Source organism: Heteronotia binoei, chromosome 12 (assembly GCF_032191835.1).
Source record: "Heteronotia binoei isolate CCM8104 ecotype False Entrance Well chromosome 12, APGP_CSIRO_Hbin_v1, whole genome shotgun sequence".
Lineage (NCBI taxonomy): Eukaryota > Metazoa > Chordata > Lepidosauria > Squamata > Gekkonidae > Heteronotia > Heteronotia binoei.
This window is the reverse complement of record NC_083234.1, coordinates 53,062,775-53,077,837: the sequence shown is the minus strand read 5'-3', so window position 1 is coordinate 53,077,837 and position 15,063 is coordinate 53,062,775. Positions and strand designations below refer to the sequence as shown.

Sequence of the window (15,063 nt, the reverse complement as noted above, 5' to 3'; positions counted from 1 at the left end):
CTGATCCAGCATGGCTTCTCTTATGTTCTTATTACATCTTAAATGGCTTGTTAAGTTAGGGCTGATGCTTCCAGAAGAGGCACTGCAGACGTGCCACTGCAGATAATGGCCAGAAACCAGAAGCTTTCTACCACGTTGCTACAATGGTGGCGAAGAGAGGTTGAAACTTTCCTACAGCCTTTGTTTCATTCTGTGCTTCCCGTTCAAAAAGAAAATCAGAATAGTTAGAGAGCCAAAAGTGGAGTTAAAGGCTAGCTAATTTGACTGAGAGCTGAGCCAATTTTCAAAATGGAACATGGTTTAAAACATCCGTTTCTTAGTGCAAAGTAGAAACAGCCAAGCAGCGCTCTATGTACATCTATTGCTGTGGTTCAGAGAGCAGGGGGCTTGTGAGTATTGCTTTTTGGAGTTCAGGAAAGGAACAATTAAAAAAATAAAAATAAACTTTTAAAAAGAGAATCCCAGAGTCCCATTCTGATGTTGAAGGCTCCTCCCTCAAACGAGTCACATTAAGCTCTTGCTTTTAGGAAGTAATTTGTGAAAAGCACTTTGCAAACCACATAACCTGCTTGCTCTAGAAGTCAGAGAAGAAATCTTGAGGGCCCAAGTGAATGATAAAAGGAGCGATGTTGAGAGGTTGGCAATAAGGGCTGTCAATGAAAAAGCCACCTACAGCAGAGAGAAGAGCAGAGAAGCAAGAAAAAGCGCAGGTTAATTTTCAAAAGGCGATGACGGTTCAAGCGTCGCTTAAATTTCTCTGCTCTTTCAAGCTGTACGTGGGGTTTTCATTGCAAAATTGGGCACTTTTGGACTCCCCCCCCTTTTTTAAACATGAAAGTAGTACTGAGTTATCCTCTACTAGCAGCCTCCAAAAACCGGTTACCCCTTGTCTATTTTTTATATTTATGCATATAAAACAAGGAACCAACAGCTTATTAAAAGGATTTCAGTAAAGCAGAGAAATATAAAATGTGCAGCAACAGGGCGGGTTTACAACGTGGGGTTAGTAACTCCCGACATGACAAAAATAAATGGAGAGGGGGGAAAAATGACTTCATATCAATTATTGAAAATGACGGCCATCATGTTGGAAAAGAGCAGAGTGCCAGCAGAGACCAGTGGCTGGCCAGGACAAGGTTCTCTCTGGTGAGGGAAGCCTTTAGAATATCACAAAAGGTATTGCAACATGGCTTCAAAACAGCTGAAGAAATTCATGGCAAAAACAAAAAAAAAACCTCCCCTCAAATTTACAAAATGGTCAATTACCCAGAAAGAATTAATAAATATTATTGTATCATCTTAACTATTCTTTTCCAGCTCCGTGATGGCTTCTTTTCATCCATAGGCCAGCAAGATGATCAATACTGTTCTCAATTTCAAAGTGCCCCCCCCAGTCTAGTCTGCTCCTCCCTCCTTTGAAACATCTCTTCTGCACTAAAGTAAAGGAAGGCAAACAGCATTCTTAATGCTTCCAGTGTTTTATTAAAGCATCACCGCCACTGAACCACAAGCAAGAGCTATGGCACGAAGTTAAAACAGATACAAAAGATTGGGGGTGTGGGAGGGGAAATACACATTCCAAACAGCACAAATAACTGGGTGTTCACTTTCTTCTCCCACCCCCCTCACCTCGAACCACAGGTGTGGTTAATTCTAGGGAAAGCTGTGCCTTTATATACTCTGACTCGAGAAGACAGCTCGATGACTGCTCATCCTACAAGGAGACTGGCCGTTGCTCTTCTGCCTCCCCCACTCCCCTCCTTTCACAGCCCACTGTGCCCCTGTTCCAGTCACCTAGAGGAGGGCAGAGCATATAAAGGCATTCTTGGTCCAGCACAAGAATATTATAAATGGACTACAACCGGGTGACCTTTGAAGAGAAAAAGAGAAACAGCAACACTTGTGTGTTTGTGGGGGTGATACCTTAATAGCAACCTGTGTCCCCTCACCTGCACCTGCTGCCCAGAACAGCATTCCTTTCTCAGCAGAGGTGGTATGCACATGGGGCAAATCTCACACACCAAGAATCAGAAAGCCCAGAAGACGACAGATACTGGCCTATGGCTGAAACGTCTTTTTAACTTTTTCACAGCAGCACTGAACAAGACCAGGGACAATTAAAGTAGCAAGTATTCATGGGGACCGTGTTGCTGCTTTAGATTCTTAAGAGTTGGTCAAGGTGTGGGGGATAAAAAAAGGAGTACACCCTTTGCTTTAGCTCTGAAAAATCCAAGGCTGAGTGAGGGAGGCCACAAGAACATGCGTGCACTTGATTATTTGAAGTTGGTTTCTTTATTTTTAAGCAGGAGAGATTTAAAAGAGTGGGATTTATCTATTGGATTTTAAAGTCAGGGAACATCCTTAATTTGATAATGATTTTCGTAAAGCACTGTACTAAATCACAGTTTTGTTTTGTTTTTTACTGTGTCAGCAACTGCCTTGCAAAAACAAAATCCCTCTCTCTCAGGGAAAAGGTTTTCCCAAGGTCCCTTCTGTTCTGGCTCTTCAAATACTATCAGAATGCCCTCATCCCTATATGATGGTTTCAGTTCAGGAGAATGGCTCTCAAGGTGCCAATGCAAGAGTCCTAAGGAAAGAAGGGGTTACAAACTCGGCCCACTTACAAGGGAGGCATGGGGCATGCTCTAATTCGAAGGCATTTCGCACATGTAAGTGAATCCCACATTCCTCAGTGTTATATCCTCCCACAGCTGGGGAGATATGACAGAGGAAGGGGCCTCACAGAACCCCTCAAGTGGAACTAATGCTAAGAATAAGCTAATTTTTTTTTGTTTTATATTTGGTGCTATTCATATAGTAAAAATTTAATGAGACAAACTCCAGCCAGTGACTCTGCATTAGGAAACAGGCAAATACTCCATTACAACAAAAAAAGCAGGTTTTATTTTATGATCGGCGTATTATGCTCTATACATCCTTCACAAGTTTTAAAATTGTACATAATCCGAATACTTCATTTAAAACATAAAAGGTTTTAAGCATCTAAGTTTCTTCCCTATAACAGAAGGCTGGTATAAGTTATTTTGAAAAAATAAAATAATGAGGTAACCATTTTTTTCACAGGCCATTGTTTTGTTTTTCTTCAAGTTTTAGAGAATTAAATTTGCATTTTGTTAAAATTAAACAAAAAAAAGTAGGAAAAGATGTTTCTTTACAAATGGTTTTTGCTCAAGTATCTGTTCAAAGAAAACCAGGCTTTAAAAAGCTGTGTGTCTCTGAACTGTACTGTGGCGTTCGGTCAGGGTGGGGAAGTGGTTTCTCCCATTTGTTAATAGAAAGAATAGTGGGGCATAGGGTAAGTGGGAAGCTTCATTACTGGCAACAGAAGCATTCTCTTGGGCAAACCTACAGAGAGAAGAAACCAAAAGTACTCCAGATAAGTTCTTAACATTCTTGAGAAAAGCAAGATTTAACCAAAAAGAAAAGAAAAAGAAACAAACAAAAAATAGCTTTAGAAAGCAATTCTAAGCAAGTTACTTGGAATCCTATTCAGGTATATGCCATGGGGGTCACTCCCAGAAAAGTGTTCTTAGGTTAGTTTCCTGATTTATTTGGCAAGGGCACAGCAGCTAGTGTTCAGAGGTCAGGATTACCCCTCCCAAAGTCACCCCCTCCCTTCATCAGCCAGACAAGAAATGAGGACAAATCAGGACTGACTCATTTAAAGCCTCTGCCCAGCTGTCAGGATAGAGGGGCATGAATAAGGCAATTAAGGGCCAGGCAAGGCTGGAGTTCAAAGGGACTCCATGTGATTAGGCCTGCTAATATAGGGTAGATATGGCACCAATGCCATGCCACGTGCAAGGACAAATGCTTCAAAAAGCCACATAGAGCATGACGCACCTCTCTGGATAAGGCCTCAAAGCAAGCACTGGAGATACAGCCCAGAGTGACATATCCTTGGACATTTGCTCCTCTGTGGCAGAGGAAGGGCAGCAAAATTTGGAAGATGAAAAAAGCCTCTGTCTAATTTCAGATTATGTGAACATTCTTGTGGCCTCACAAAGACACTTCTTTATTTGGGCAGTCAGTTTTGTTTGATTTTTAAATCTAAAACAACAAAAAAATCCCGGTTGATGGTCTCTCAACCTTTTCACCTCACATATCCATTTTAGAAATCAGAAAGCAGCAACAGCAGGTGTTCCAAAGGATCGAGATGATCAGAGTGAAACTTTCCCGACATGCAAACAGCTTCACAGAGGCAGAGAGAAACGGGAAAGGGGGGGGGGGGGGAGAGACCTTACAGCCAGGAGCAGCGCTTCTGTCCCATGACTTAGCACCACAACCAACCAACCAATCAGACATTTAAGAAAAACAACCAGTAAGAGATTTTCTTTATGCAGGAAATGAGGGCAGCATATTTAACAAAGCAGTTGAAGTCAGTGAGGAGCCATGCTAGGACAGGAGGGGGAAGGGCAAAGGACAACTTACAGTTTAGTGACAGGTTGTGCCCCAACATGGCAAAAAACTGGGGCTGGGGGCACCTTTCACTCCCCCCCCCTGACTATTTTTGAAGGTATAAATGTATCAATTATTAGTTCTCCAAAGGGTGATGGGTTCACTATTCTGACTGGACAGAATCAGGCCTACAGCAGCAACTCAGGCAGAGAGCCAACAGGCAGTCCCTCTGACCTGTTCATTCTGCTGTGATGCAATACAAGTGATCAGGAATCCAGGTATACTCCAAAGGGCTTCTAGTGTCCTGGCCCTATTGGTGGATCTCCTGATGGCATCTGGTTTTTTGGCCACTGTGTGACAGAGTGTTAAACTGGATGGGCCACTGGCCTGATCCAACATGGATTCCCTTATGTTCTTAAAAGAAGAGATATGATGTGGCAGAATTCTTCAGGGGAAGAGAGGCCAGGGAAGTTATTTCAAAGGAAAGGGACTTGTGTTTAGTGACCTCAGATCCAAACAGGATGCCATCCTAAGTGTTACTATCAGAAGGGATGAAGAATCCCCAAAGAATTGCATTTTTATCGTTTTGTGCCAGCTGCCTCAGGAATCCCTCTGGCTCAAAAGGCAGGGCAGCAACCAAGTGGTCAGTCACAGCATCTGCAGTGCATAGCTGGAGCCTTCTTTTGTGCTCTGGCATGTCAGTCTGGGGATGCCTGCCTCAGGATTACTTCTGGGGAAATGGGTTGGGATACATCACTGACTCCAAGCTGCTCAGCCCCCATTGCTACATAAAACTACATTCAAAGAAATCCAAAGGGCCAATTTTGTTTCCCATTAAGAAGGGTAAGGGGAATTCTTTTGACTGGGGTGACAAATGGGGAAGGGAAACCCACATGTCAAATACCACATGTTGGAAAGGAGGAGATTCTTTGCACACAAGGTCACATTGTTGTGCCTGGTGCAGGAAGCAAGCTGGATGTACTTGGTCATCCCAGCCTCCCCGCTCCTCCATGGGCAGAGTTCATACATTACGCTGTTCAAGCAGAGTTTGAAATTGGGAGGATGCACAGCACCTGAATTGAATGTGTGAACTCCCCAATGACAACAACTCCATTCTTCTCCAGACACAGAGAAGGACTCTATCGGCCATGTGGCTATGACATGTGTGAACAGCTGATTCTGAGCAGACCACAGAAGGGCAAAGGCTCCAAGCAACGACTGCTGAAAACCAACCAGCACCCAGTCAAGGTGAGGGGGTGGCAAAAGATTCAGGTCACTGATATGAGCCCCGATTTAGAGTTTTGGCCCTTCAGGGTGCTTTGAATGGAGCACAAGATGGCTGTAAGAAGATAGGAGAATTACTAGGGTGGAAAAGAGAGACGGAGATTCATTCAGTTCTGATATGAGAGGGAGGCAGGCAGTTAGAACAAGCAGCCCTTCCACAGTCAGGCAAAGCAAGAAGGCAAGAAAGAAGCTCCAACCAGAACGAGAACCACACGGGTTACAGCCTTCAAAAGAGACAAAGCCAAGTGCTACAATTGCCACATTTGAAGGGAGCTGCTGTTTGCCCACAACCACCTGCACCCAACTTTTGGGCTGACCTGAGAATCAACAGAGATAGTGCTATGCTTTAGATAAGCAAGAGCCTGTACGTACCATAAGCTGGTGCAGCGGCAGCAGCACTGTACCCATAGGGTGCCCCATAGCCTGCAAGAGAAACACATGCTGGGTTGGTTGTGTGGGCCACAGAAAGACATGCACTAGTTTGAGAAGGTAGAATGCACAAACACACACACAAAACTTGGATTCCTAAAGAAGAAGTGAAAAATAGATTGAAAAACAAAATTCACCCATGAAAGCCCCCCAACCCATTTTAAGAAAAAACTTGGAATCTCTGAAGCATCCAGTTTACTGAAGCTGACTGTACCAGTTCAGTCAAACGGAACAGACACTTCCTGTAAACAGGCACAATCTGTAGATGTGCATTAATGGTTGTTAATTCCTTTTCTGTTGCCACAAAGAAATGTTGCACAGCTCGAGGTGGAGTAACAAATACAAGCCCAAACATGACTGTTTACAGAGAGGGAAGGAGGGCGAAATCACCACTGAAGCGAGCACCACTATCTCACCCATCTGCTGCCTGACATCCTGGGACCAGGCCACAGATTTTCCACAGGCAGGAGCTGCTTTTAGTTCCCTTCCAATGCAGGTTGTGCTCCTGCAGTTACTGTACTCATGGGATAAACCTGGATTGGTCAATACCTGGTGCCAGGTAACCAGTAGCAGCTGCTGCCCCAACAAAAGCACCTCGCGTGAGAGCACCCCTCCCTCTGCCTCGAGCCGCCTGGACTGCTGCTGACATGGCTGTGTTGACGATTCCTTTCGTCTACATGGAGAGAACCAGAGATTAATACAAGTGCCAGTATGGTGGAAAGCAGGCATGCCACAGGATTCACCCCAAAAATATCCAAGATTTACTCTCTTATGCAAAGGGCCAGAGCTCAAAATTTGATGCTGGCTCCTAAGATTTTTGTTCTTGGTTCCACACCATGGCAACCAAGTACTGCCTTCTTTGGGACTACTGGGCTTTTTTCCACCAAAGCTATTTCACACAAGTATATCGGGGTGCAGGCAATTAGCTCCCCTGGTTGTTGTAGAAAAGTGTGGGTTATGCTGGAAAACCCTGGTTCAAAACCTCAGCTCTGGGGCCAAGCTTGTTTGCCGCAGGCTTCCATCTCTCCTCCTGACTGGTCTTTCTTAGTTTGTAACTTGCTTTAAACACCTCCAGACATTGGCAGGGAAGACATTAAAACTATTTGCTGCCTCACTCCAGCATGATATAGAAAGAGAGCCCAGAGTGGGGCTATGCAGAAAAGAATCAGTCATAAGACACTTGTGGATTTGTTTAAAAAAAAAATCACAGGTCACAGAATTTAAACCAATCTACCTTATCCTGGGTTTTTAGGCACAGTGCCCCCCTTGTGGGAGAGAAGCTGAGGATGACTAGGAAGACAGCCTCTTGTTGCTCTTGTAGCCCCAGCCTGGAGCAACAAAACGAGGAGGCACTTCCACGGGGCCTACAGCCATGAGTCCCCTGCAGCCCACAGAGAGAAGGCATTCACTTCAACTGTGACAGCCCCTGCTCCAAGCCCCAGGGCCCACAACACAGGGATCTTGCCTTCCATCTGCTTCCAGAAAAAGGGCTCCTCTCTCTACAGAGATGGCAGGTTGCTGCCATTGCTAACAGGATGCTGGAATCAATGCAACAGCAGGGGATGATGCCATGTTGGCAGTGCCAAGGAGCTGCTTTGCCAAGTGTGTGTTACTTCTCCTTTGCCCTTTTCCTCCTTAACACATTTTTGCACCTACTGGAGTTGGAAAGGGGGAACACTCCATGCCCACCACTGTTTTTGCAACAGGAGTTGAAGGAAAGAGGGGCAAAAGAAACCCTAATTCTACTTAATCTGCCTGTTGATGATCAAAGCGTTAATTGTCAGGCCTTACTCCCACGGGTGGTTCCCCAGAAGAGACTCTGAAGCGTTTGTTCTATTCCATCGTTAATCTGAGAGAACTCTGAGGAATGTACCAGCCCTCTGTAATGACTCTGAATATTCAAAATGTAATGGCAAGCAGGCTAACAAGGTTCATATACCCTCATTCAATGAAACACTGTATCAGACAGTATTGCATATCTGAAGCCAAATACTGGACAACCCACAAGCTGTGTGGGTGTAACAACACTGAACTAAAAACGGATGCAGCACAGTTCAAAAGGAAAGGACAAATGTAGCTGGAATAGGTTAAAATCAATAAGCACTGGCCCTCTTTCTGCCACTGGAGCAGGAACTTATTGGATACCAGTGTCCACAAAGCCAGAACAAGATTCTTCATCAGTACAGGTAGAGGCCTCAGCCAGCATGTGCTAAATCTGACCCAGTTTTCAAGACATTTCAGGCCCCTTTCCATGCACTAGTGGCCAAGATCACCAAACAAGAATGATTCCAACTCTGACTGACCTGTCTTCCTCAGCCTGGCCTCTTGCCCTTCCTCACTGAATCTTTAACTTTACAAAGCTGTCTCTTCAGAACTCAGCCGCAGCGTCCATCCACATATTTCACGTGTGTGTGTGTGAAGTTGCAGCCGACATGACAACCCCAGAGGGCTTTCAAAGCAAGTGATGAAGCAGAGGTGGTTTGCCATTGCCAATCCTCTGCAAAGTTTTCCTTGGTGGTCTCCCATCCAAGTACCAACCTTGCTTAGCTTCTGAGATCTGATGAGACTGGGTCATATACTATACCATTCCATGGCCTATGTATCTCATGGCACTCACCAAATCCGCAAACAATGGATTGAACTACAAACTCCATGCTGTCATTCTAAGTATATCTTTATTCAGGGTAAGCAACTTCTGACATCCCTCTCCACTGATGTCTCTTGTTTCATTGGCTAAGAAGAAAGCTCTCCCAAGGGCATCCCACTCAATGCACCTCACCTGGGGGAGAATCTTCTTCTTCTTGTTGGCAGATGCATTGGGGCCAGAGAAAAGTTTCTCAAGGGCGGCCAATGCAGCACTGGCCTTGGCCACCTTCTTGTTGGGACCAGCGCCTCGGAACTTCTGCCCATCTACTTCAACCTGGAAATGAGATGATGGATTTATACCCTATGCACACCTCCTGGCAGGAGCCATCCAGAGTATTTCAGAACCCACTCCAAGAAGGGACAGGAACACATTCATGGCTCAACCAATGGACAACCCTGAACAAATGACAACACGAGAAGATACACAGAACCACAGATCTTCATGGGCTTTGAACCTCTCACCACCTGTTGATAGCTTGAAACAGGGGTGGCTAAACTGTGGCTCAGGAGCCACATGTGCTCTTTCATACATATTGTGTGGCTCTCAAAGCCCCTGCCACTCTACCATCAGACTTGGAAAAGGCATTTATCTCTTTAAATCACTTCTCCAAGCCAAGCCAGTCAGCAGCTTGAAGAATGCATTTAAAGTTAAAGTTGCTCTTTTCCACATCTCCCTCCCTCCTCCTTCCCCCATCTATTTGTCTTCCTTCCTTCCGGCTCTCAAACATCTGACATTTATTCTATGTGGCTCTTACATTAAGCAAGTTTGGCCACCTCTGGCTTGAACAATCTTTCCATTCCACTATCACTTCCCTTCTCCAGGCCCATTACAAGAAACCAAACCTGAATCTGCACCTAGGCATACGCTCAACATGAGAAGCCATCCTAAATCTCTCTCAAGGCAAAATGTTTGAAGAGAGACATCTGCTGCATTCATGCTTTAAAGTATACATTTAAAATGTATACGCTCGAACAATATAATGTGTGAAGAGGCCCATGAGTTTCTTCTGGTTCTGCACACCCCGTTGGGCACTGCCAAGATGATATGCCTCCCTCACCTCCATCACAAAACGCTTGTCATGGCTGCCACCTGTCTCAGAAATAAGCTCATACTTGAGGCCTCGCCGTTTCTCATTCAGCTCCATCACCGGATTCTTGCCGCTCGCTGTGAGGATGGGACCCTGAGTTCGTACCTAGGAAAGACAAGATACCCAGTAGAATATGGCACACCCATATGTAGTAGCAGTACAGATATTGTGAAAGCAAAGAAAAAGGTTTGGAGCACCCTCTGTGTCCATTAGCTACCTGATCCACAGCTTGGCTGCTCAGATACTCACCTGCACTATGGTTGCATGCATGGCTGTAAGCACACATTTCCAGGATGCCATCACAATTTCAGAGGCTCTCCAATTTATGGAATGGCATGGTAGAAGGGGAACAAAATTCTATTCAGGGCCATTCCACATTCCAGGCCAGCAGCTCTAACAAGCTGCTTGCTGTCCTTTCTGACTGTTCCCTCAACCTTCCCTTCTGCCTGAAACAGGAATACCTGGTTTCTAAAGGCCAGTCACAACCCAGCGTTTCTAGTTACCCCTGGACACCTGCTCCAGTCCTGAACAAGGGGATCAACTTACTCATTCCTTGCTCCAGGCCACAGGCCACAACTCACACAGCCCCATGTTAACAACAGATTTTGGCAGAGAACATGAGCAAGGACGATCAAAGAGCCACAGAAACAGCCCAGGAGCAGATACACAGCCCTGTTCGGGATTTTATTTTTAAAAAGACTGGAGCAGGAAGGAAAATATTTCTGTGTTTCCAGGATCCCCAGCATTAGGTAAGCAAATGTTTAAAAATTCCTTGATGCCAGTATGAAAACTGATAATAGCCCAAGTACTAGATAGCTCAATGTAAACAGATGGGTGAGTGGGTTTCCCATTAAAAAAAAACCTGAAGAAAAACATTTTGTGGCATTATTTTGATGAACACTTTTTGGTAAGCACTTAAATGTATTCTATGACTAACCATAATTCTGTAAGGGTGTGGGGAGAAGGAGTTCCATAGCAGAGCACCTGCGTTACATACATATGGTTTCTCAGTTCAATCCTTAGCATCTCTAGTTAAAGTGATCTCTGGTAACAGGTGCAGGGAAAGACCTTGGAGTGACAGGAATCAAAAGTGAGCTAAATGGATCAATAGGCTGATGGCATAGGGCACCTTCAGAAATTAAGATGAAGGTCCTGTTCCTTTAATAGTTAAGGGACAGTGAAGCTGCCAGAGAACTACTGTCAAGATAGATGGATATATGGTGCAACTGGAAATAAGACAGCTTCTTATGAGAAGAGGGTGTAACTCAGTCGTTGAGCTGATGATTCACAGGCTGAATGTCCCAGGTTCCATCTCCAATAAAAAAAAAAAGTTCACTCTCTTCTCTCTGCTTTAGCCTCTAGAGAGTCATTGCCAGGCAGAATAGATATTACTGAGCTAGACAGACCACAGGCCTGAGTTTGGACAGTTTAATATGAACATTATTTCCATATTATAGAGAGGCAGCTGTCCACACATGCCCATCACTGTGCTGAACTTCCAAGCTTATAGCTGACACTCTTAACCGGTATGTGACACCAACTCTAGTGTTGTAGTCAGAACTAAAGCATCCCAAAAAGCTCAGTTTTCATTTTTTAAAACAACTTCTTTATTTCTAGATCTCATGAAGAAAAACAAACAAGGAAGCACCAGAGCAAATATCTCAAGGAGAACCAAGCTACAGGGAGACCCAGGAAAGTTTTCCTATGGCTGGTTGTGTGTGGGGTGGGGGGATACAATACCAACCTCCAAGGTAGCAGAGGTGTCGATTGTAGAATTTCCAGTATTATTGCTTGAGTTTGAAGACACTGTCTCATTTTTGCCTTCCGTATCCGACTTCTCATCGGAGCTTGTACATTCCATGTCTGCATCAAAACCGGTGGGGTAGCCCATGGCTTGCAAAACCTGCAGTAAATTAAAAAAAAATCACACTGGGCAGGGCACTGAGACATTCTGTTCTTGCTGTTGTTGATGACCTAGATTTCAGAGCCTGATCTGTTGTTGGAAGAATCAGCCCCTACCACTGAAATACAAGACCAGCTAAGACCCTCTGTGCCAAACATCTCCTTTCTTTCATTGCAACTGTCAAAGTCATCTGTGTATCACAAGTAGAAAAGGAACATTCTGTCCTGAGATGAATCCCTTCAGTTTGCATAAATTATGCTCCTCCACATAATAACGCCATTTCTTTGCATAATTTATTCTTTTCAAAAACTACTTGACCTCACTTATTCTGGTCTTGCTTGTTGTGAGAAGGACACAAAAATAATGCAAGGCACTGAAGCATTATCCCCAAACAACCCTGGCACCTTTGGGTTTCCAAGGTTTCAGCAGTTGTAGTAACACACTTCCAAGAACATCTTCACAGCCTTGAGGGCTAGAAACCTGCCATATTTTTAATGGTAAGTCTAGATACTGAGTATCGTGGACCTTGCAGCCTTTATGTGCACATAGAGAATTCTAACTCACAAATTGCCCTCATCATTTTTCAACCACAGAGCAGTTGGAATACTCTTCCTCAGGAGATGCTCTTCTGAAAGATGCCTGGGCTTAGGCCATGAGAGGCTGCACTAACTTCCAATGTTGCAGTTTGATTTTTAGTCTTTGTTTCATTTTTTACCCTATTTCTAAATTGTCCATCCTACATAGGAAATAGTCTTTCCTGTTGTTACTTGCCTCCAGAATATATGATTGTCTCCTCTTTTGCTCTAGAAACAAATTCTCCCAATACCCTGAACTTCAGTCACTAGATTCTGCCAGTAAGGGACTCACTCTACCCTCCTCCCCATTCCATGGCATGATACAACATGGATGAGAGAACAGCCAGTGCTTTGCAAGGCAAAATATTAAAATGTTTTTGGAAAAAATAGGGGGAGGGAAGAGAAGAGAACAGATCTTAACAACTGGGTGGGAGGAGCACTGTCCTGAGAGAGGAAGAAAGCTGCTATCAGATATTTTAGGGGTACTTTCATGTTCAAAGGAAGTGAGACCAGAAAAGGAAATTCCTCTCAGCTCCAAAAACCAAAAGAAGAAGCCAAGTGTTGCCGAATTGAACTTTCTGAAAATGAGGATCTCTTTCAACAACACATGAAATAAGCCCAAGATAAAAATGACAGATGGAACAGATATGGAGATTCTTGCCTTTGCAGCTCTGCCAGCTCAGAGAAGAGAATGTCCGCCTTCTTGTTAAAACTGGAGGAAGGTAGGCAGCCCATCTTAACATTGGCAGACCCTAGATCATACTCTACCCTGCCTCTCTAGAACCTGGAAACTGATACATGTGTGTCTAGTGCCTAATACTTCAACCAACACTTGCAACAGAAATGAATGATTACTGTCAGCCACTTTGCATTGTCATCATTGCCATCACCATCACTTTCACAGGCAATTTTAAAAGCTAAGAACTTGCTGCTGCTGCTGCTGCTGCTAGGCTTATTCTAAGAATACTAGCCTGACATTGGGTCATCTCTGTTCCCATTTCTCAGACGGGGAAACTGAAACACACATACAACATCACTTGCATATCGCAGTGGTGTGGGTTGTCTTGACGATACCGAAAGAAACAATTTCAGAATCAGGACTTCGACCCAGAAATGCTAGAACCATCTTCTGCTAGGATACAAACTATGTAATATAGATTCAAGTTGAACAACCCTAAAATTTGGTTTAGGGATTCCCCCCCCCCCCCCGAAGAATCTCTAAATACCAGTTGCTGGGAGACAGAGATAGGAGAGGGCTGTTGTCTTCCCACTGTGCCCAGGAGGTTGTGAAAGGCATCTTGTTGGCCAGTAAAGAACCGTAAAGATGGGCATTTGGCTTGATCCAGCAGGACTTTGTCTATTCTGTTTATTTCTCCCTCAGTCACTGAACCAGAGTGACTGAGCTGATCCAAAACTAGCACCCACTAATGTTAAAAACTGAGCTCAGTTCCCCCCCTCAGCTCAGGGGGATGGGTAAAAGATTCTGACTGTAATGACTGATGACAGTATATATTTTCTTTTTTATTTGTATATATGTGTTATAAAATAAACATATTTTACAGTGAGAAAAAAAAACTGAGCTCAGTTTTTCTGTTCTCAGGCTGCGAATGCACTGAGTGGTGACCTCACTCCCTATGCCATATCATCTTCTGCTGGGGGAAAGGAGCTCAGGTACTGCCCCCCAGGATCCACTCTCTGTCAGACCCTGCAGCATCTCCAGTTCAGTGCCACTCCTTTTACACAAGAGGGCTGGGGCTTCAATAGTTTGGTTCCTAGTCCTGAGGCCACCAATAATTCTATTCCAAGAGATAGCTCTTCCAAGAAGGTGCCCTTTAAGGATTCAGGGCTGGGCTGTCAAGGAATGGACCAGCTACATCTGAGGAGGGTGAAGCTTGGGAAGGATGGAAAAGTAGAAAGACTCAAGGAACACCACTGGTGGGGTGGTGGTGGAGTGAGATGACATAGGATGAGATGGGAGTGAAAAGGAGAGGAAACACAATAAGGTAAGGTTAAGGTGGAAGAGTAAGAACCAGACATCAGTCTTGGTCTGATGTGCTTCCTGGGTCCCGGTGAGTCCTCACCACTAAACTAATTGGGGCAAGGCTGATGAAAGCACCAGCTCTAATTGCGTAACTGAAGACCCAGGTGTAACTGTATAAAGATGAAATAAAGGACAAGGTGCTGATTTTATTCATTCTGTCTGCTTCCTACAGAGTCTCAGAAGATCAATGTTATACCCACCAAAATGCAATGCTCTTATTTAGGACCAAAAAATCCCTTGAGTTACTAGCATTTCTCCTTTGTATTTCAGACCGCAGCTCTACCATAACCTTACCTTCACCGCAACATGAAGTTTAGCTGTTTTCTTGGAAGGGCCTGAAGCTTCATACGTTGTACCATCCACATCCACAGACATTGTGAAGACCGGGGCGTGGACCGGGCCTGACTGGGAGAGCAGCTTGTACTGTAAGCCAGGCCTTATCTGATTCAGGCGCATCAAAGCATTCATGAGATCTATTGCTTTGCTGTCGAGGACTGTCACGGAGGAATCAGAGAAAATGAGAATGGGTATGGAGCAAGGCTGGGCACCAGCAAATGAAGAACAGCAGAAGGTTTTAGCAGTTCTATTTCAAAGCCTCCTGCACTGGACAAAAGCTAAACTTCATAATGCACTCCAAGAAATGTTATCACTTATACTGTGCCATCAATGTACATGGAA

At 44.4% G+C, this 15,063-nt stretch overlaps 1 protein-coding gene across 5 annotated transcripts in view; it reads right to left on the bottom strand.

The window, feature by feature from the left end:
- Positions 1 to 452: 452 nt before the first annotated feature.
- The window catches only part of STRBP (spermatid perinuclear RNA binding protein), a 97,871-nt gene continuing 83,260 nt past the window's right edge, over positions 453 to 15,063 (bottom strand). For 3 of the 5 annotated variants that reach the window (XM_060250425.1, XM_060250424.1, XM_060250426.1), the window contains exons 12-18: positions 14,680 to 14,879; positions 11,611 to 11,769; positions 9,837 to 9,971; positions 8,912 to 9,052; positions 6,682 to 6,805; positions 6,076 to 6,126; positions 453 to 669 (exon numbers count right to left, since the gene is read on the bottom strand). In XM_060250425.1, coding sequence (XP_060106408.1) covers positions 575 to 669; positions 6,076 to 6,126; positions 6,682 to 6,805; positions 8,912 to 9,052; positions 9,837 to 9,971; positions 11,611 to 11,769; positions 14,680 to 14,879 — 905 coding nt within the window. In that variant the 3' untranslated portion in view covers positions 453 to 574. Of the gene's footprint in view, positions 670 to 2,881; positions 3,367 to 6,075; positions 6,127 to 6,681; positions 6,806 to 8,911; positions 9,053 to 9,836; positions 9,972 to 11,610; positions 11,770 to 14,679; positions 14,880 to 15,063 lie in introns of those variants that run through there. The other 2 variants (XM_060250428.1, XM_060250429.1) reach the window with 1 other exon arrangement.